This window comes from Antechinus flavipes, chromosome 6 (assembly GCF_016432865.1).
Source record: "Antechinus flavipes isolate AdamAnt ecotype Samford, QLD, Australia chromosome 6, AdamAnt_v2, whole genome shotgun sequence".
Lineage (NCBI taxonomy): Eukaryota > Metazoa > Chordata > Mammalia > Dasyuromorphia > Dasyuridae > Antechinus > Antechinus flavipes.
The window spans coordinates 39,770,523-39,793,197 of NC_067403.1; the positions used below are offsets into that span (position 1 = coordinate 39,770,523).

The following is a 22,675-nucleotide window of genomic DNA, read 5'->3' on the forward strand; positions in this document are numbered from 1 at the left end:
GGTAATAGTGACTTTTATATAGCGCTTTTGCAAATAGCTATGTTTATATATTAATATGTACATTACAGTTATGTACATGTGTACACACAAAACAATATACATGTGTATATATAGATATGCCTAGATAAATATATATGAATTTCTATATATACACACACATACATATACAAATACACACATATATACATATATGCTTCACAACAGCCTTATTGGGTTATGATGTCTATTTTGTAAACGAAGTAGGGGATCTTTGACTTGTTAATCAGAGGGGGGACCCGTAACTCCATTTCCTTAGGAGACCCCAAGAAGCCCTTAAATAGGTGCCTCTGTATTATTACGTATTACGGCTGTCTTTGTCACACTCCTACGTTCCCAATTCTTCTTTTCTCCCAAAGTTTCTTCTTTTAGGCGAAGGTTCTTGTAGGTTCCAGGTGCTATAACATATATGTTATTAGTATGATATATTATGTAATAAACGTGTAAATACACTAATATTTATACGTAACTGCACATCGTTATATATATAAATTCATTAATGAACGAATGGATGGAGCTGGGGCAGGGAGGAAGGCGAGTTGGGAAGAGGGATGCAGCCATCCCGTCACGCGGTCCTTCCTAAAGCCATTAATGATTAGTAATTGGAGGATGATGAGGACAGAAGTTGGCCAGCGTGACCAAGATGCAGGAGGGAGCGAGAAGGATGCGGCCCCCGGAAAGGAAGAGTTCCGGAAAGATTAGGATGCAAGGGCAGGAGGCTGGGACAAGGAGGAGGGACCAGCACCTGGCCGCCGCCTGAGAAGGGCTGGGGACGCACCTGAATGGGGTTGCGCTAACGTCATGACGCTAGGCGGCGCCTCGGCCAATGGGAGGCCGGCCTTGAGGGTGGGACCGCGCGCGCGCTGTTGCAGCTGTGACTCTAACTGTTGGGCGCGCCGGGCCTCGGGAGTCGCTCTAGGCTCGTCCTGCTCTTCGGAGTCAGTTTCGCTTCCACTCCCCTCCCCGGCTCCGCCTCCTCCCGATCCCGCACCCGGATGGCGCCGGCCTCGCTTTAGCCGGGCGCGCCTGCGCAGTCGTGCGGCTCCCCGAGCCGCAGGTTTCCTGCCCCACTTCCTCCTCGTCGCCCTCCTGCTGCGTCGGCTCGCTCGGGCGGCGGGATGGCGGCGCCGGGGGCCCGTCGGGGCTCTCCTCAGCCGCTGCTCCGGCCGCCGCCGCCGCCGCCGCTGCTGCTGCTGCTGTTGCTGCTGAGCCCGCTCGTGGTGCGTGCGGTGCCCGAGGAAGACCCCGGCAGTCGGAACAAGGAGCCTCCGGCCCCTCCTCAGCAGCTCCAGCCGCAGGCGGCTGAGGCTCAGGGGCCCGAGGCGGCCCGCGCCGAGGTGAGGCAGGCCCGGCAGAGAGAAGGGCGGAAGGGTCCCGGCGGAGGGTCGGTCCCTGCGGGGGTGGAGGGGAACCCTTCACTCACTTGGGCACTGCCCAGGTGAGGATGCTGCCTCGGGCGGGGAGGGCGCCGCGGGAGTGGGGTTCCTAGAGCATCGGATGCTCACTTAACGTGGGAGCCCAACTTGAGCGTAGTCTGAGGGTGCTCGGCCCAAGCTTGTGTCCGCAGTCCTCGGGAGGCACCCCGGGGAGCACATGCGTGCAGAGCAGGCGTCCCAAGATCCTAACTGGGGCCTCTTGGGGACCCCGGAAAGAACGGCTCCAACTTAACTTGCAGCCTCTTTGGGCTGAGATTAACATCCCGGCTTCTTCAATGTAAATGGGGTCCAGTAGCAGAATGGGGGTGTCACGAAATTGATCTATCCTCAGCAATAGTTTGTTTGACTCATGTTTCATGTACTTACGTACCTGGGGACCCCTAAAAATTTCTCGGGGGAAAAGGGGTCGAAGTGGGAAAAGGTTAATAGCCCTGATATACACCGATGATGTGCTTCTGGTGTAAACTAAAAAGCGTCCTAACTAGTGAAGTCGAAAAGTCGGTCGGTGCTTATGCTCGCGACACTGTCACTTGGGCGATTTGGAGAAGTTCTAGTTGTTTCTGTTGTAAAGGAATCTTGCTCCTGCAGAGTCGCGCCTCTCCCCCACGTCTGCACCCCCCGCTACTTGGAGGTGGGGCGCTCAGGGTCCTAAAGCTCAGCGCCCCCACCTCAGGTGACGGAGGCCATTCTCTGCCTCCTTTCAGCCTTAATCCCTGAGCTTTGCGCAACCAGACTGGTACTTGGAGAGGCTCGCTTCTCCCATTGCCTCGGGGGCCATCTCCTGGCGCCGCCATCCTTGTCCGACCGCAGGACCCCGAGGGTTCTGGGGATGAAGGGGCGGCTGGAGACTGCACGGCTCCCCCTCGCTTAAGTTCTGCTCACTTGCATGTCAGGGCATCCCCTCCCCAGGAAAGTCAACTGGTTCCCTGCTAAATAAAGTCCAGATTCTTCAGCCTGGCATTCAAGGCCCTCTACCGACAGCTCGCTTCCAGTGTTCTAGCCTTATTTCAGCTCTACCCATTTGTACACTGTGCTTTCAGAATTCTGCTTTTGTTCACCTACTTAAAATAAACTTATCCGATTTCCATAACCGCTCCTTTTCCAAATCTTTACTAATTAAAATCCTACCTATTTTTTATTATATTTGGGGGCTTTTTTTATTCCCTGCTTGAGGTGAGAATTTAGATGTTTATTGACTGACTTAATTGGTTTTATTCAAAAGCTACTTAATCCTTGAAGCCTTTTCTAATTCCTAGAGGCAGAAGTAATCTCTTAACCATCTAAACTCAGAAGTCCGTGCGTTTAAAGCTTCCCACACCTGCCACTCTCCTCCCACCAAAAAGGGAAAATTGAGATCCCGTTAAATCACTTGGGTTTGTTCTGCTAGTTAGTACCACTGGAACTAGAACTCGGTTCTGAGGTGATCGAAGCAATAATACCCGGCTTCTTAAGATTCTCCTCCACCATACGGAAGACATTTCCTACTGTCTTTATCTCATTCTTTCCCATGTTGGAGGAGAATCGGTCCATTTGCGTCGCTAGCCACTCCCTCTAATCTGCCTTCAGTCTGCCTCCTAGCCTCTATGAATCTCTCCCCACTTTCTCCTTTTCTTCCTTCTGTGGTTCAGTCTGTCCTGTTTAAAAACAAACAAACTTCCTTTTTTAGCCTTTGGAGTTGCTTAATGTCATCCCTTCTCTCTTCTCCCTTTAAATTTCTTAAACTTCATTGTCATTTTTGTGGGCTGCTTCCACTTCATAATTAACTTGTTCACTCTTCAGCTCTTTCTAATCTGACTTGTCTTTTGCTTATTTGACTGAAAATGACTGTTTGAAAGTTGCCAGGAGCCCAAGTAACCAACAAGTCCTTTTTTGCGACTTCTTTTGTTGCATTGGATTCCTGACTTCTTTTTTCCCTTCACTCTTTTCTTGTTTGGCATAACTTGAGGCTCCTTTCTATCCTTTTTTTTCTACAGAATCAATTATTAGTAAACTCTTCTTTGGGGATGGGATAGATGGGACACCTTCCTTGTTCCTCTCCACTACACTGTTCCAATGGCCTTCCTCCCAGCCCTTGTTCAGGTTCCTCACCTTCCACTCCCCTCCCCCCAGCTTCCTTGGTACCCTTCTGCCTCATTTCTACCCCTATAAAATTCCAAATTCCTTTTAAGGCTCAGATCAGATAGTTCCTAGACAAGAACTTTTCTCACTCTCCTCCCCCAATTTATTAATTTACTTTGTATATATTTATGTGTATCTCCCCCAAGTAAAATATAAATTCCTTGAGGATAAAGACTTTCCTATTACAATACTTGGTACTTAGTGACCAATAAATATTCATTGAATTAAGTTTAAAAATGAAAGACCAGAGAAATAATATGATTCAACTCAAGATCCTCCCGATAATTAAGAGAAAACTTGACTGGAATCTAGTTCCTTTTTCAGGGCTTTTCCACAGTATAGTACTGCTTTATAGTAGGTTCTTAATAAATAGCTGTTGAATGAATGAAATAGTTTCTGCTCTAGATTTGAATCAATATCTCCTCAGAAACTAAATATAATGGTAACCTTATCTGGAAAAGTCAGTTTTTGTTGTAGTGCTTTGCTTATGTTAAAGAAATCTTTGGAACTAAGTAATAACAATAGTTCAAGCCCAGGAAAGTCCATTTTTTTTCTTTTTTTTTCTTCAAAAGATTTTTATTATTAATTTTTTAAAATTTTATTTTATTTATTTAATTAATTTTTTTTACAGAATCACATGAGCTTTTATTCAATAATATCATAAACTCCTAATTGGCTTCCTAAGTCTTATCTTTCACATGGCTGCCAAGCTAATCATGCTACATCAAAAATCTTACCATTTTGCTCTATTTTACAAGAGTCTTTTCAAAAGATTTTTAGATCAATTGCTGCTGAACATTGTAAACAAAACAAAAATTTTAAATCGGCACGTTGAATCAACTAGGAAAATTTATGCTCACTTGATTTATGTATTAATAATGGTTCTCCTGTGGGTTTGCAAAAACAGGGGATGAAATGTTTGCAAAGTAAAGTTATGATAAGTCCAAGAAATACCAGAATATTTTCTTAATTAAAAGTAGCTGAAAAGAAACTTAATTTGAAAAGAATGGTTCTAGTCCACTGACAAGTTAAGCTAGCAGCATTTAGCATATTTCTGTCTTTTCTTTAACTGATCTTCCACCTTCCTAAGACTAGGAACTGTTGCAGTAATATATCCTTGTTTTTACTGCTTTGGAACTAACTTTTTCATTATCTATGATATTTAGTTGTTTGGTTTAAGTTTACTGCTAGTAGGTTGTAATTTTGAAATAACAGCAATACTTTCTTTCCTTGGAAACTTTTCAAGTATCTTCCCTATAATATTTACACTGGTATTTTTGAGTTAAAGGTAAGGTCAGTTGTCATGTGATTGATTAGAAAATAATGTCCCATGAGACTGATAGGGAAATGTGTTTTCCATGACTGCACATGTATAAACCTATATCAAATTGCTTGTTTTCTCAATGAGAGAAGAGGAGAATGGAGGGAGGGAAAGAATTTGGAACCCCCATTTTTAAAAATTGTTTTTACATATAAGTGGAGAGGAAAAGGATTATTTTTTTTAAAGAAAATAATGTGCATAGCCTTAAGTCACATTAGTAGAATGAAACCAGAATCCAGGTATCCTGGATTTTTTTTCTTTTAAAATTTTTTTTTCTTTTTAAAATGGGAAAAGAGGGGAGGAGGTGTATCTTTTTGACACTTTGGTAGGTTTTTCACAGTATTTTTACATGGGAGCTCTAATTTCTTTATTTTTTAATAGTACTTACATTTTAAAATTATTTGTTAATTAGCAACTAATTAAATTGCATATAATGTTACACTATCCATCTCCTTATTTTTCTCCTTTTCTACATCAGATGTGTATTTTGTGCCCTGAAAGTATCATCTGCTTTTTTTAATCACTCAGAATACAAAAATTCTTAATATTATTAAATATTCCCATTGCTTATTGTATATATTGTAAAATATCTGAGAACTATTCCAGCTTGATAATTTGCTTACAATCTACAGTATGTCATTTTAGATAGGATACTGAACTTTGCTTATCAAAGCTGAATATGAGTTTCTATCCTTAAAAAACTATTGATGGTTATTTTTACATCTGTTAGTGTACATTTAAAGCATATCCTTTAAGGATATGCTGGTGAGAGTACTGAAATCATCGATACAGATTATAAGTAGTGTATACCTTAATAGATGATCCTTAAGGGATGTCACTGAGAGATCTGTCACTTTGAAGCCAGCCTGGTGACAAGCCTGTCTGAAACCGGCTGTGCCCCTGGGAAGCTGACCTGGGGCTCGGGCACTGACATTCTGCTGGCACGGCCTTCCAGAAGCCTGGTCCATTCTGTCCTAGGTTTAGGTATTTGAGAAGAACTGGGTGAAGGGTCCACTTGGATGATAGGATGTCAGGGTTTTGTGTTAGTACAGTTTGTAACCAGGAATAGGCTAAGTCTGCTACTTTGTAATTTATAAAGAATTCAGTTTCCTTTCGCCAGGTTTTCCAAGTGAATGCCTCTACAAATCCAGCTGGTTTAATGAAAAGCTTACTGGAAGTCCAGATTTATTTGGGCTGGGATGAAGAAAAGTCCTTGAGGGAAGGAGGAGTGAAGAGAGAAGGGAGGGGCAGTGAAGAGGCAAGAGGAAGGAGTGGGGAGGAGGATTGAAGAGGTAAGAGGGAGAGGCAGGAGGGAAGAGGAGAAAGCGGGGAGCAGGGAGGAAGAGCAGGTTCCATTCTGCTCCCTGGACAAATCACTTCACATCTTATCCTCAAAATGACTTGAAGACAGGTAAAGCTGCCAGGGGATCCATGATCCTTGGTCTTTGGCTCTGAGCTGCAGGGGAGGCCCAGGGCATTCTGGGTTTCCCTTCTTCCTCTTTCCCTCCTCCCTCCCCTATGCCTTATCAGACTGCTAGACACTGGTAAAGATGTATCCTTACAATCTTCATCAGTTATGAAGGTGATTTTGGTTTCAGGCGGATTCCTCCAGGTTTGTCAGGGGGGCTGCCGGCCTGGGCCCTTAGCCTCCTGAACTCCTGCCCCTCACATCCTCTTATGCCCATAGAGGTGCAGCAGACTTCATCCTTCATCTTCTGCTGGCCTCTTGTTTTATGTAAACTGAAGCCCAGGATGCTTCTTAGCTGGGTGACACTGACACTTCACCCCGTTTGTCTCAGTTTCCTCATCTATAAAATGACCTGAAGACGAAAATGGCCAACCAGTCCAGCATCTCTGCTGAGAAATCCCCAGTTGAGGTCATAAAAAGTTGGACACAGGTGGAGAACGATAACAATTGGCTCCAGAATCAATTCTCTTTCTCTCTTTTAAAACCACAAGTCCCATCAATTCTTTTTCCTTTGTCTCTCCATCAAACCACTATCCTATTTTGGACACTTGTGGCACTCCCCTTCTTCACAGTCTTCTTGTGATTTTCACATGAGATCATGTATGTGAGCTGCCTTGTAAATTTTACAGTGTTATATAAATTTCATCTTTTTTCTTTTCTTTTAAACATTTCTTGTCAACGGTTTTGATAAGAGATGGGTTATCATCAAATTACAGATGATACAAAGCTATAGAAGAGATAACTGATACCAGGCGGTGGAATCCTGGTCATTCCATCTCCCAACTCGAAGCATTGCCACTCACTGTCCTCCAGGATAGGAATTATTTTCCTTTTCAGCTTCCTTCAGGCCTCAAATAAAGTATCATTTTCTGCAAGAAGCTGTTTCCTGACCACCTTCCTTCTGATATTATATCCAATTTATCCTTCCTCTTTGAGAGCAGGACCTGTTTTTGGGGTGGGGGGATATCAGTATCACTTAGCTCAGTGTCTTCCACATACTAACTTACTGACTTGTACTTGGAATGATGAGAGGAAAACATAAAACTTGAATATTTGAAAGATTGTGGAAAAAGGATGACTTTCCCTAGTGGGCAGAACCAGGCCTATTGGGTTGAAATTGCAGAGGCAAATCTAGGTTTGATGTCAGGAAAAATCTTTTGTAACAATTAAAGTGTACAAATGTGGAATGGGCTGCTTTGTTAAGGTGACACATTCCCCCTTACTAGAAGTTGTCAGACCAATATTAGCTGACCATCTGTTCAGTATGTTATATTATAGATATTCTTTTAAAATATAGGGTGGACTAGATGGTGGAACTGTCCCTTTCAGTTCTATTTTTTTATTATTATTATTATGGCTTTTTATTTACAAGTTATATGCGTGAGTAATTTTTCAGCATTGACAATTGCCAAACCTTTTATTCCAATTTTTCCCCTCCTTCTCCCCACCCCCTCCCCCAGATGGCAGGTTGGCCAATACATGTTAAATATGTTCCTTTCAGTTCTTAAGTCTATTCTTTCCCCAGCACCCCACAGAGAGCCATGCATATGGTAGGTTTCAGAGATTTCTTTGTATTAGGTAAAGAAGTAGCATCTCACTGACGGTATTTTGGGGGAAATTAAGGATTTCAGAATTGAGATTTTGAAAAATTTGATAGTTAAAAACTTTTAAATCTTCTATAAATATACCTAATAAAATTAATGTTTTTTGTAAATCATTATGTGTTTTAACTGCTGTTATATTCAATATGCTATGTTAGTGGACAAGGTAGATACAAAGAAATATAAGACAGTTTCTGTTTCTAGGATTTTAATATCAGTGGGAGAGACATATACCTATGAAAGTTAAAGTAACACTGAATAATTGTGGTATGTAGTTAAAATGTGTGCATTTAATTCCCATAGAAATTTTCCAAAATAATTTTCTAGTCACAGCTTCTCATTTCCCATTTGTAAATTTTAATAGTTATGAGTGATCCCAAGGGCAGCAGAGACATGGATAAATTAGAATACTTAAGCTGTAGTATATATCCAGTGAGGAGGCCATTCAGAAAGTTCTTTAAGGAAGAATGAAGAAATATATATTTGGAGGGGGGGGAGAGACAGTTAAAAAAAAAGGTGAATAGTTGACATAGGAGTGAGGAATCATAGGTAGACAGCTGTGAAGGAATAAATAGGAGGGGGGGGAAAGCATTTATTAAAAACAAGAATGTTAGGTGGATCCTCAGAAAGATTTATGGGAGCACATGAACAAGAATCACACTGAATGATTAGTGATATAAGGATTGGGGTCTGCATTCATCCATGAAACTACACTGAAATAAGGCAGATTGATAACTACCATGTCATAGAGGTAACCTTTAAAAGTGAGCAAGAAATTTGGGTTTATTGTAAATAATGAGTGGAGTGGTAGGTTTCTGAGTTGGAGAATAACTGAAATTGATGTGTTAGGAGTCAACCAGTGATCCATAGTATGGAGTGGAAGGTTTTGAGGGGAAAAATTGGAAGCATAGAATTCAACTTAATAGTCTGGCATTAATTCTGGCTTGAAGTAAGGAGGGAGTGTGTTGGAATCCTTACAAACTGCTAACTCCTTAGAGTTGATAGATTGTTGATCTGTTCTTACAAGAAGATGTTTTGGGCCAGAACCTGAAACAAGGTACTAAGTAGAACTAATTAGTATAATGCTTGTGTTTACACCTTTACTCATCGGAGTTCACAAGTATGCCAGCTTCACAAAGTAAACTTTGTAACTTGGTGAGTTCACACCTCCCTTAAAGCTCTTAGGGCCAGAGAGCACTATGGGAGAAAACCCATAATCCCATTCTCTCAGAAGAGTCAGATATAAGGCCAATGATGAGAGATCTATTCCAGAATATTTTCCACTTGGCTGGCTGGTGGCAGAAGAAGAGTTATCAGAGGAAAAAGCTACGAGTGAGAGTTCAGTGGACAAGCAGATTCATCTTCATCTCACACCACTGTAGTTGGTGGCTGGGCTCCTGCACTTCCCCCACTGAGACCAAGCTGGTCTGAAAGACTCACTGGAAAGCTAGCCGAGCCCCAAGTGAAGGAGATAAGAGATTCATTCCATCTCTGTGCTGGTTGGATGCTGAAGAAAGCAGAGGCAGAGGCTAAAGGACAGAACCTTTGGATTTGGAGACATTCGGAGGGCTCTAAGCTAAACTGGCTGTGTTTTGAGAAGAACAAGAACTCCAAGATTTGAACTCCAACAGGAGTGGATAAAGATGGTAACAGTAAGAATAGACGGGGGGAAAGCCAATCTGAGAAAAACATTGTGAAGGAAGAAATAACAATATTTGTTTTATCTAGGGAATGGAGAGGAAAATATCTGAAATATTCTACTACAAAAATGTATAGCTATGAATATTTTGCTATAATAAAGGATCTTTGTGCCTTTCTTTAAAACTGGATTAGAGGGAATCTCTGGGTATGAACTTTAAAATTCCTTTGACTCATCTTTATGCTACCCTGCTACTGTACTCTGGCCTTGGACTGGGTCTTTTCTTCTTGTTGATGAGTATTCATCACATAGAGCTTGAATCCAGACTTAACCATGCTGCTTTCCAAGCAGTCAGCTTCATGCAGTGTTACCTTAAAGTTATGTACTTTTTTCCTACTTTTTGCTTTGAAACACTTCAGGATTATCCACTCTCCTTTATGTCCTTATTAGTGTGTGTATTCTTTGAAAGCAGAAATAATCTTGCTTCCTAGTATTCTTTGTCTCTCCCTCCTACCCCCCAGGGGTACCTGGTGCAGGGACAGAGCCACTGATGAAATATGAAAAGTTAATTGGCCAAGTTCAGGGCTTTGGGGGAGTGTGTTCCCGTGAGTGAGTCAAAACCAAGCAGAGGAATTGATGGGAAATGGAGTGCATATGCTAAACATTTATTCATTGATGAATGGTTATAGTCTTATGTTTTTGTTAGGCCTTGTGTATGTACATATAGTTTATCCAAGTGATTTAATGTAAATTTTATTGCACCCAAAACAAAAGTTTTTAGCTTTATCAGAATTATCTTTTATGATATCTTCCATACTTTGGTTAAAAATTCTCTCTGAATAGCCACAGTAGTCAGATTAGTTATGCATTTTGAACTTATTACCATATATTGTATCAGAAGGTAATCTGAAATAGAGACATTATTTACCTGATTTCTGCCAAACATTATTACTGTTTTCCCACCAGTTCTTTTTGAACATGGAATTCTTCCCTGAGTAATTTTACAAGTAAGATTTATAATCTTGGGTTTATTAAATATTGAGGTTTTGAATTAGATTGTTTCCATCTTCTTTAGTCAGTGCCATGATTTTTTTTCCCCAACATTTTAATTGACACTTTTAATGACATTTCCTTATTAATAGGAGTCCTTCTTCACCTCCCTATCTCAGAGAATCAGTTCTCTCTTACAACAAAGAATGAAAAAAAGAGGGTCAAGTAATTCATTAAAGCTAAGGAATGGTAAATGAGTACAAAGGATGCAGTTTCCCTGGTTTCCTTTAAGACTTAGCTAAGATCTTACCTTCTCTAGGAGGCCTTTCCCCATTCCCCCATCTGCTAATGCCTTCTTTCAGATAACTTTCATCTGCACAGGCGAGTGTTCAGAGAGAGAGAGGCATATATCTAGTTATTTATTGTTACCTCCTTGCTTAGATTGTATATGCTTTAAGGGATGGGCCTTTTTTTTTTTTTTTTTTAAACCTTTCCCAGTTCCTGGCACATAATTAACACTTAGTACTTATTGACTAATTATCTCTAAAAATTTTGTTCTTCCAAATTTGGAGTTTTATTTTGTTTGGCTCTTTAAAGAATCTTGGCATTTGATTGTTTTTATGATGTTTTATTTTGACTCGGTCCAGCCATAAAAATGAACATTCTAACAATTTAAATTCTTAACTTCTTTAAAGAGTGTTTTATAACTGTGTTTATATAAGTTTTAATGTGCCTTCTTGGTTGACTCCAAGATATGTTATGCATTTTGTAGTTACTTTAAATCAGAACTCTTTTATTGTTCTTTTCTCTTTGGTTTTATCATTGCTATGTTTTTGTGCTGTATATTTCTAATTTATTGAAGAAATTCTCTCATTTAGTTTCCTAGTTAATTTTCTATGTAAAACGCCAGAGGAGATAAAGATAATTTTTTCTCCTTTTTTCCCTTATTTAAATTTTTTTGCTTTTGTTTTATTCTTTGGCTAGCATTTCTAAAGTTAAGTCAAACAACAAAAAGGAGAGGGAATGTCTTTTTTTTTTTTATTTCTGTGTTTTAAGGAAAATTATTACTTCCCATGGCAAATAACTGGAATTATTTATTTTAGATATCTACATTTTCAGTACGTTAAAAAAAAAGTGATGTTTTTTCTTTATTGTGTGATTTTCAAACACAGTGAATATTGTACTTTGTCAAAGGCTTTTTCTTCATCTAATTTTAAAATCATTTTTGTTTTTTAAAAATCAAATTTTGTTTTTCTATTACAGAAAGGACCTATACCAGCTTCCCCAATCCATATTAATAATGAGGATCCTGCTGGCCAGACTAATTTGGGATTTATCCATGCATTTGTGGCTGCCATATCCGTTATTATTGTTTCTGAATTAGGGGATAAGACATTCTTTATAGCTGCCATAATGGCAATGCGATATAACCGTCTGACTGTGCTAGCAGGTGCTATGCTAGCCCTGGGCCTAATGACATGTTTATCTGGTAAGTACTTATACTTTCAAATTTATTAAACAAGGTGTCATCCTTTGTAGGAGATTGTGTATACATGTTTTTAACCATGGACAATCAAAACAATGGTTAATTTATTTATATTTAAAATTTAAACATACTGAAATTGAAGATATATAATAAAAATTATTCTCAGAAATTTTCTCTTAGAATTGTAAATTAAGAAACTATAATTATGTACTACCTGAAAACAAATTTTGCATAATTTTCAGCTTTTCTAATTCAACCATTTGTGTCACTATTCTGTTTGTGTTAACTTACTGCACTATAATCATTTGCTGTAGTCCTGCTTTTCCTTCTTTCAATCTAGATAAATCTAATTTCTGAAGTCTAGCAGCTTCCACAAAAGAGAATTGCATATTTCCTGTTGAATGATACTAGGTTTAAAATGGATCACAAGCTGAGAAGTCAATAACTTTCATTTCATTGTATGTATTCTGTTAAGTCACTGGGGAAAAAAATTCTTATTTTGCCTAAGAAATGGGTGTTCTGTTTAGCTACATTTTCATATAAAATGTGCAGTAATAGAAATTCAACCTTTGATTTAAAATGGATTTTAGAATCTTGTGTCCCTAAGTCATCAGCTCTTGTTGTACTGGGAAAGTTTTAAAGGAAATAGCTAGTAGATTTCTGGTTATCAATCTCCTTGTTGAACTGGCTTTTTATTCAGTATGTTTTTCTCTCAAAAAGAGGCAATGATAGAAAGATTAAAAAAAACAACAACACATCTGAGTTCTGAGTCAGAAAGGTCTGGGTTCTAGTTTGACTTTCTAGGTGTATGACCCTGGTTACACCTGCCACTGTGGTAGAAGCAGTGACCACTAATCCTCAGAGAAGGGTCCCAGTGGGCCTCATATTGGCATTAATTTTAAAATGTAATATTATCTTTGTTTTTTGTATTTTTATTTAGTTAAATATTTGCCAGTTACATTTTTGTCTCACTCTTTGTGTACTCAGGAGTGCTAGGTCACACATTTGTCTTCTCTGCTCAGGCAGCTCTGAGACAGTGAAGGTGCTGGCTAATATTAGACAAGGGAGTTTGCTTTTCCAGAAGTGCCCCATGCCAGTGAAATCACAAATCCACCTGTAATCTGCTATGCCAGAAACAAAAAGGATTGTTTTTTTCTTAAGACCTCTTAACATTTTGAGCCTTTTAATTCGGAAGGCTTGTATTTGAGGCCTGTGAGCCTCAAACTAGCTACGTGAGCAGAGAAAGTGTCAATCTGCACTGGTGCAGCGAGTATCCCTGCTGAAAATTCACTGTGCAAATGAAATTCAGGTACACATTTTAAAAATATGACAAGCTTATTTTGAGTGTTGTGTGTAGTTTTATAATTTGTTTTCAAGTAAGGTTAAAAATAAATGTAGATAATCCCAACTGGTAAGTAATCCCCAAACCATTTATTTGGAAAAAGTTTTTGTACTTACATTTAAGTAGAATCAGAATTTTACATGTGCTGGGGGGGACTACAGAGGTGAGTATTATCAAAGTCTTTGTTTTACACAGAAGAGCTGAGGGTCAAAAAGATGGAACAGCTTGATTCCAAGTCTTCCAGTCTGACTGAGCTGAGCCAGAGCCTGCTTTTTACTCTCTAGTCTGTTCTGTGGTCATCCAGCCCATTATGGGGAATATAGGCCAGGAAGGAGAGAAGAACTTTAATAGAGTAGCTCTGACTTTGTTAATAACTTTGTTCTGAAATCCTTTGAACATAGGCCTTCTGTCACATGTCTCAAGAGCAAGGACAAGAATCAAATACATGGGTTACCCTGGTGCTCCCTCCCATTAAAATATAAGGTCCTGGAGGGAAGGAACCCATTTCTTTTTTTCCTTTTTCTCACCTAACATCGTGCCTGAGACCCTTAATAAATGCTAGCTTGGTTGATTGTTCGATAGGATGCAAGCTATATATAAAATAAGATAAAAGTAGGAAGAGGAGGGGCAAGCTAGTTGGTTCAATAGATAGAGCTCAAGTCCTGGAGTCAGGAAGGCTCATTTTCCTGAGTTCAAATCCAGCTTCAAACACTAGCCGTGTGACCCTGTTTGTCTCAGTTTTCTCCTTGTAAAATGAGTTAGAGAAGGAAATGGCAAAGCACTCTAGTACCCTTGCCAAGAAAACCCCAAATGGGGTCACCAAGAGTTGGACACAAGTGAAATGAGTGCATAACAAAAACAGAAATGGTTACAGAAAGTAATTAAGTAGGTGCTAGCTCCAAAAGAAAAAAAACTTTTTTGTTAACAGATAATTAATCAAGGACTGTAGGCATTAATATAAGTAAATTTTTGTTTTACTACCATTTGCAGATGAAAGTTACTGATTTTTTTCGTTTCTGTGACTTTATGTCTTTGAAATTTTATAATGGATATCAGTATAAAAAAAAATTACACATACAAGTATGTCTAAGTTTGCTGTTCAGGCAACTTTTGAGAAGTATATCATTTGCTCTACAAATGAAGTGTTAACTATTTAGCCCATGGATTTTGAATATATTTACTTCCTATTAGCAAATTTAAATTACTGGTTTGTGTTGCATGATCAAGATACATCTCTTTGCTGTAATTACATGAAAAAGTTTTTGTTAGAACTTACAACTCTACCCTGCCCACCTTCTTGCCAAATTCTTTTCATCTTTTACCATTCTCAAAATGGTGTTAATAAACTGACTTATCACACTATATAATAACATAAATTATAAGAAAATATCAATAAAAGTCTATAAACTATATTTGTTGTCTACAGCTACAAACATTGGTTTGTAATAGGATTTCTAAAATAAACTGGGTTAAAACATTTAAAAAAAAAATAAATTATGGCACGTGACCAATACTTCTTCAAAGCTAAAAATATTAACTGAAGTAAATCTGTTTAGATCAGTTGGTAAAAAAAAAATTTTTTTTATAGTAATCTTTCAAAGAAATATTTTATAAGCAGGAAGAAAAGATAGTAATTTCTTTTTTCAGTGCTTTTAAGTGCAACACAATTTTATTTTCTTTCAGTTTTGTTTGGCTATGCCACCACGGTTATTCCCAGAGTATACACATATTATGTGTCAACTGCATTATTTGCAATTTTTGGTATCAGAATGCTTAGGGAAGGCTTGAAGATGAGTCCAGATGAGGGTCAGGAGGAATTGGAAGAAGTTCAAGCAGAAATAAAGAAAAAAGATGAAGAAGTAAGTCACAGTATTTACTATTTTGGTCAGTAAGATGCTGAACTAAGAATATACTCTTGAGTCTTGCCTGTGGCCAAGTCAGTGGGTACCAGATGTAAGCACGTGTACGTGTGCATCCACATACATCCACACACAAAAAGCCTTTTCTTTTCCTAGTAAGTTTCAAGGGCTGGTTATATATAACAAGGGTTGTTGCTGGGTCAGAATGTATTTTAGAAGAAGAAAAGCCATCCTATGGGTTTCTAGTTCAAAATGTATGTGAGCCCAAAGGATCTTGTGTGAAGTGAGAAGTGTTTTAAAAAGTTATATAAATCCTTAGCTTGCAGTCTTCTAGAAGGGAGGCCATTTTTATATATTTTTTTTATCTGTAGTACCAAGCACAGTGTCTTATGTGGTGGGTTGCCTGGCAAATTTGTTTAAAAAAAAAAAACAAAAAAAAAAAAACAAGGTGATTAGCATTGGTAGCTACAAAAATAGCCCACTTATATAAGTTATTTCACTCATTCATTTTCCCTCCAATTTGGATGCTTTCCTTCCTGCTCTAAATCATATTTTTAAAAAACACTATGTTTTTTAACTCATTTGGCTTTGTTAAGATGGAACATTATGTTTAATGTGTTGTGGAGCACAAATAATCCTTACCCATGATTAGCCTAAAAAAAAAAAAAAGACTGCAGATAGTTTTGAATATTTTAATGTTAAGGAGGGATATCAGATAGTAAATATAAATATAGCTTTTAAAAATACTTTGCTTCATTTTGGGGATTTGAATGCTCCTACATCATTACTTTTTCTTTTTTTCCTTTTTAAGCTTCAAAGAACCAAACTCTTAAATGGGCCAGGAGATATTGAGACTGGTACAAGCACAACCATACCTCAGAAAAAGTGGCTGCATTTTATTTCTCCTATTTTTGTTCAAGCTCTTACTTTAACATTCTTAGCAGAATGGGGTGATCGCTCTCAACTAACCACAATTGTTTTGGCAGCAAGAGAGGTGAGTGATATTTGAGGTACCTATTAATACGACTGTTTTTGTTTGCCTTAGATGCCAAACATCTCGTTTTAGGTCCAGTGATTCAATTCCAGCTTAGTTCCTATAGCCACATCATTTGTTAGGGTAACGTTTTAAATGCCTGTCCTTCTGTTGGTTTTTTTTTTTTTTTTTTTTACTGATTAGAAAAACTGGCAGTTGAAACAGTATAAAGTGTTCTTCTCTTTATCCTCTTTAGGGAACTCTCTGATTCAGACATTACTTTTCTCAAAATTCTTCTTGGTTTATGTGGCCAACTTTCTTACCCTGTGATACAGAAGACTTTTTTGTTCATCCATTATCCAGATAGCTAATCTATGGAAAACACTTCAGAAAAGCAGGCTCACCTTGTTTTCCTTAAGCTTTACCATCAAACATACTCTCAGATTCTATTTAATGTTATTCTGAGTCTGGGATTGTTTGATCCTTCAAAATTCTGTTGCCTTCACTTATGGAAAACTTTCTAAATTTAATTGGAGAAAGATAGTTTTATACTTGAAAATTTAGGCTTGGTGTTTGTCCTTTCCCATATTTTCTGATCTGTCTTAGTTTAAAATAATATAACGACAAAAGAAAATGGCTTAAAATTAATAAAAAAGCAAACCAAGGTGTTTGTGTAGAGGTTGCTTAATTAAAATGCCTTGACCTTACAGTGTATAAGCTAAAATATATAAGCACTCCTGCAGCAGTGGTATCCTCAAGTAGAAATGGAGCCACTGACCTGAATACACGCTCCGAGTGCACATACTGACTTAAAAACCACAAGTTAACAGCATCTACATTTTACCTGTTCATTATTTTGTTAAATATTTGCCAGTTACGCTGTCGCAGCAGAGTGGAGAGTCTCTTCTGTCAGACCCCAATCTCAGAGCTCCACGGGAGAAAAAGCAACACGATTTAGGCATGTTGCTGGCTGCTTCTGAGGCATTTTCTCTTTCATATTGAGAACTGGGAATGCAAAACTCCTCAGTTACTTCCAGAAGCAAGTATGATAAGTCAGTGTAGTTTCGTATTATAGTTATTAAAAGGGAGCAAGACAGAGATGCAGTAAAAGGACAGTTGCCCAACAGAGCGATGACCTGTTTTTGTGCCTTTCATGGAGCTGTCATTAGGTTAAAGGGTATGTATGTACAGTTTAGGAACTAGAAGTAGATAGTTCTAGATCACTTTCCAGAATGGCTGGACCAAGTCACAGCTCTGCCAGTTACCCATGAGTGTTACGGGGCCTTGCGTATTTGCTGAAGTCATTGATAAGAGGTCATTTGCTAGTGCCTTTGACCAAGAAATTTGGAGGCAGCTTAACATGCCTAAGTAAGGCAGCAGTAGAGTTGAATGAGGCCTAGAGATACAAGATCGAAGTTCAAATCCAATTTCAGATTACTTCCCCTTCCCCCAGCTTTGTGACTCTAGGCAAGTCACTTAAAGTTACTTAACTCTGTTTCCTCATCTCAAATGAGCTGAAGAAGCACATGGCAGACCACTCTCATATCTCATATGCCAAGAAAATCCAAATTGTACATGTAATGGGGGGAAGGGGGATAAAATATTATTTATAGAAAGGAAAATAACATATGTTTCTATTTGATATCCTGTTAAGACTTTGTTTTCATGTCAACAGTATGAAATGCATTCCCATAAGTTCAGAATCAACTGAGGGTAGTTTGAATATCCTTTCTTGACTCTGAAAAGGTCCTGAATATTGTGGCTCTAATTTAGTATTTGGGGCATCTTGCCATGGGGTTAGAGATAAATTCATAGTATTGCATTTAGAGTTCCCAATTCTTCATATAGAATTTTCCTGAGAGAAATCATCATGTATATAGCTGGTTCTCCCCTCCACTGCACACTGGCTGTGTGACCCTGGATAGATTTCTTAACCTTTCAGATCTAGCTAGTGTCAAACTCAATAGAATTAGGTCACTAAACCTTAAATAGACATCCCTTCAGGCCACATATTGGCTTAGAAAGCTGCATATTAATGTTTTCTGTAGTTTTATTATTTAAAAGATTTCCAAATCAAATTTTAATCTGTTTGGGGACTGCGTTCAGGAATGGGCTGTATTGCTCAGCATTTGTTCTCCAGGCAACTGTGGTTGGTATTTTTTAGAAAATCAGTATCTTAGTTTCCTACACTACAAGTGTATCACTCACTATTCTTGCATCCCTAGATCTTACGCTCTCCCTACTTGTAGGTATTACCTGTCACTATTAAGTACCAATCAAACATACAGAGAAGGAAGTACTTAAAAGTGATTGTATTTTTCAACATTTGAGCCTCATATATTTCTTCTAAATATTTTACTATGAAATGCTATCACTAAATGCATTTAAATATTCCTTTGAAGTCTGAGGTGAGCATATTCTATTGTAGAACATTATTATTTTTCAAACCTGGGCCTTATCTTAATAAATGAATAATTTATTTGCTTCCATCACTTGGACTAGGAATCCTAATGAGGGAAAAAATGTCTTTAGATTGGTAATTAAAAGTTTCCAAAGTTTATATAGGAAAGGCCGCATGACAGCTAGCTGCCTTCAAGAATTTGGTTAGAATGTGGGAAAGGTTGGACTTGTTCTGCATCTTGGCCCCAGAAGGTAAAATAGTAGCTGTGGGTAAAAGCATTTTAGGCTTGATGAACTGGAACTATCTAAAGGGGAAATGGACTGAGTGCTTTTGATGTAATTCTCCAAACAAATGCTAGCTGACCTACTTGTCTAGGGATGTTCTAGAATGGATTTTTAAAAAAATTATTTGTTAGTAAGCTGCCTCTGAGGTGTCTTTCAATGGGATAATCTCAAGGGTCCACAGAATCACTTCCATTTTGGCACTGTTTACCTATTCTACTTTGTGACCATGACTTCCTTGAAAAGCCTGAGACTATAAGCATCCCTGAACTACCTCCTACATTACATTTCACTTGATTTAAAAATTTCTTGAGTAACAGTCATAGGTCTTGCTAAACTAACGCTGAAGAGGTTATCCAATCTTAAATCTCTCATTGAACAGATAGAAACTGCCCAGAAAGTGAGAGTAGCGAGAGAGGCAGCTCTTACTTGTCGTCTTGTACTTTCGTTTTCACTCTATCCTAAATTCCCAGTCTTCTTTGAATGGTGACAAATATGCTCAAGCTTCTCCCATCCTGAAAAAACTGACTAGAAGAGTTTTAGCAAGCTTTGCTTCTCTCTCACCAGCACCTCTTACCTGGGCAGGCTACCATCATCATGGCTATTGATAATTCCCCAATGCCCCTGGTCTGTCACTCCTACTCTCTCTGCCTCAAGTCTCCTCTCAGTAAATCCTTTGGGTATTTAAAGCTCTTCACAACCTGACTCCATCTTTCCTTTCCACCTTTCTCATATATTACTTTCTGCCACATTTCTGACTCAGCCACGTAGGGCTTTTGTGTGTTCCTCACAGTGTTTTATCTCCTGCCTTTGTACTGGCTGTGCCTTATGTCTACAATGCTCCCTCTTCTCATCTCCACACTTACCTTTTATCTATTTAGGCTGCAGACATACAGTAAAGGATTGTCTCCCCCAAGAAACCAATTCTTATTTAAGTGATGGGGGAATCACAAAAAATGTGTCTCTTGGCTATTTGGGGCATTATGATTTGTGGCTCCAGCTCATGTTTATCTAACTATTAGCCACTCCATTCTAGCAGCCTGATACTTTTCATGAATGTATTAACATATAAGTTATTTTCTTTGGTCAGCTGGATGGTGGGCTGAATAGAGTGCTGGGCCTCGAGTTGGAAGGACCTAATTTCAAATTTGACCTTAGTGTGGGCAAGTCACAATTTTGCCTCAGTTTCCTCATCTAGAAAATGAGGAGGAAATGGCAATTCATTTCTGTGCCTCCCAAGAAAATCCCCAAAGACTCAGACACAACTAACTGATTGCAATAACCTCCACCTGTCCTTACCTTGGTTCCTAGAAATCCTTTTGCTTTGTCTTAAGGCTTACTAATAGTCTTTCTTTGTGTGCTGTTATTTTAGCCTTATTTTTAAGTTAATATTGTTTTTTTTCCAGGACCCTTATGGTGTGGCTGTAGGTGGAACAGTGGGACATTGTTTATGCACTGGATTGGCAGTAATTGGAGGAAGAATGATAGCACAAAAAATATCTGTTAGGACTGGTGAGTCCGAATTGGTTTGTAGAACTGTTTTCAATAACAATCACAAAGCTGAGGCTAGGTGGTGTTTACCTTTATTTTCTGATTGCTAACTGATCTATTGAGCATTGATTAACACAGCGGGTACTCGATTCTGAGTACAATTCTTAGAGGAATAAAAAACTTTCAAAGTACTCACCCCTTAAATGGATTTGGTCCTTATAAGTGAGGAAACATTGGATTTATGTTCAACATTAGCTTTTGGCAAGTTAAATTTGGCAAATTAATTTTCTCATTTTTAGATTAGTAAATATCTCATCACCTGAGTTTCTTTTCTAACTTGTCGTGCTAAATAAGTACCCTCCAAATTGCTGACAATTATTAAAGAGCGTCCTATGGTTGGTCTCCCCACTCTCCCCATGGCTCTATATCACCTTCCATACAGTCTATGTTACCATAATGATTAAATGAAAACACACACCTGTGTTGTCCTTTCAACAGCAGCCATGAGAGTTCAGTGGAGCCTTGGAGTGGGTAATGAGCAGTGATCCAGGCCCAACTCTGTTTCCACATCTTGGCCGAGTCTTAATTTCCTCATTTATAACATAGGAATGTTAACTTTTGCTCTGGCTCTACTTTTCAAGGCCCCTTGCAGGAATCAAACAAAAGGGAATACTTTGAAAACTCCAAAGGGCCATAAAATAGAGGGGGACTTTTAGTCAAGTGTTACATTGGTTTTCCAAAGCATATTACAATAAGCACTTCCAACAAGCCTTGTGATTTTAAGTAGTATTTTATTTCATTTTAAAATCTTGTATTGTTAGATGCAATTTGGAGGGGATGAAACCAAAGGGGAACACATAGCTGCTCAAGTCATCATTCTATATATTGTTTTCCCACATTAAGACTAGGCCAGAATGCTAACTGTTTTCCCATTCTTTCTTTTCCAGTTACGATCATAGGAGGAATCGTCTTTTTGGCATTTGCCTTCTCTGCATTATTTATAAGTCCTGACTATGGTTTTTAATGAGCCCCTTCCATTTGTATTTAGAGTATCAGATAGGCATTACCTATCTTTTTGTACATAGTGTATACTAATAGTGACTATGAAAAATGCTGTTATTTTATAGCATTGATTTGTGAGTTTAGCCCACTATATGATGGCAGTTTTACATGAAAAAGGACAACCAGTGATTCTATCTGCAATGTAGATTTTTTTTTTTTAAGATGGTCCCATTATTAAATATGAATGGTGATATTGCGTTCCCTTTTCCCTGTGCCTAAAACCAGTGTTTTGAGATCTGGTACTAAACTCACTGATAGTTTCTAGAACTTTTCCCTTTCTTTTGGATATCATCTGGCAAACCGAATAGCTTCCTCTTTGAGTGTGTTCACGATTAAGATTGTCTTAAGATTGGCCAAGTATTAATGATAAGATATACATTGAATGGAAATGACTCAAGAAAAAATTTTAAAAAAGATTTTCTAAATGTTGGCATCTCTACCCCAAGCCAACAATCTTTTTAGAAATTAGGCTTTTTGGATGAAACATTAGAAAGGCTGATTTCACTGCTATTTAACAATAAGCAATACATAGGACTTTTGTTTTCCTAGCCCATTTTTAAAAAAAAAAACTGGGTTGGAAACTCACAATATACAGTAATGGTCAATATTTGACAATGCTGAATTACCAAATTAAAAAAGTAAAATACTGTATTTATATTTTCTCTATAGCAAATATTGAATGTAATATGGAAATGATGTAAATAAAAAGTTGTAAAAACACTGGTGGGTTTTCTTTCTCTAAATAATTTTGTAGAGGTTTATAAAAATATCTAATGAATAATACAAAAACTAAATAGGCAGGATTAACTATTGCCTGAGGGATGATTTAGTAAGCAAGGAGCCTATAACTACTAGATCTAACTCTGAGCTGAGATATCTCCCAAGGAAGCAAATGACTGATTATTTAGTGACCATTGCTAGCCCTTCCTCCTCTTTGCTCGCAACAGTGACTTTTTAGAAATGTTAAGATTAGCAGAAAATTCTGATATTACATACAGTTCCTGTACCTCTCCGACCACAGTAACATTAAATCGGTAGTCTGTCTCAGGAGGAGAAGCAATAAAGCAACATGTAGTTCAATTAGTTTGTGAGACGAACATAAATAAGGGGAGAGGGTCATCGTCAATAATTCTGAAAATATTTGTCTAGTTCTGTGCCAGATAAACACAGT

The 22,675-nt window shown here is 38.3% G+C and overlaps 1 protein-coding gene across 1 annotated transcript; it reads left to right on the plus strand.

Annotated features, from left to right (window-relative positions):
* Positions 1-1,069: 1,069 nt before the first annotated feature.
* On the plus strand, positions 1,070-22,224 carry TMEM165 (transmembrane protein 165). The gene is made up of 6 exons (XM_051965974.1): positions 1,070-1,373; positions 11,873-12,098; positions 15,121-15,296; positions 16,108-16,290; positions 20,358-20,463; positions 21,390-22,224. The coding sequence occupies exons 1-6, from the start codon at positions 1,155-1,157 to the stop codon at positions 21,464-21,466; spliced, it is 987 nt and encodes a 328-aa protein (XP_051821934.1). The 5' UTR covers positions 1,070-1,154; the 3' UTR covers positions 21,467-22,224.
* The last annotated feature ends 451 nt before the right edge of the window (positions 22,225-22,675 follow it).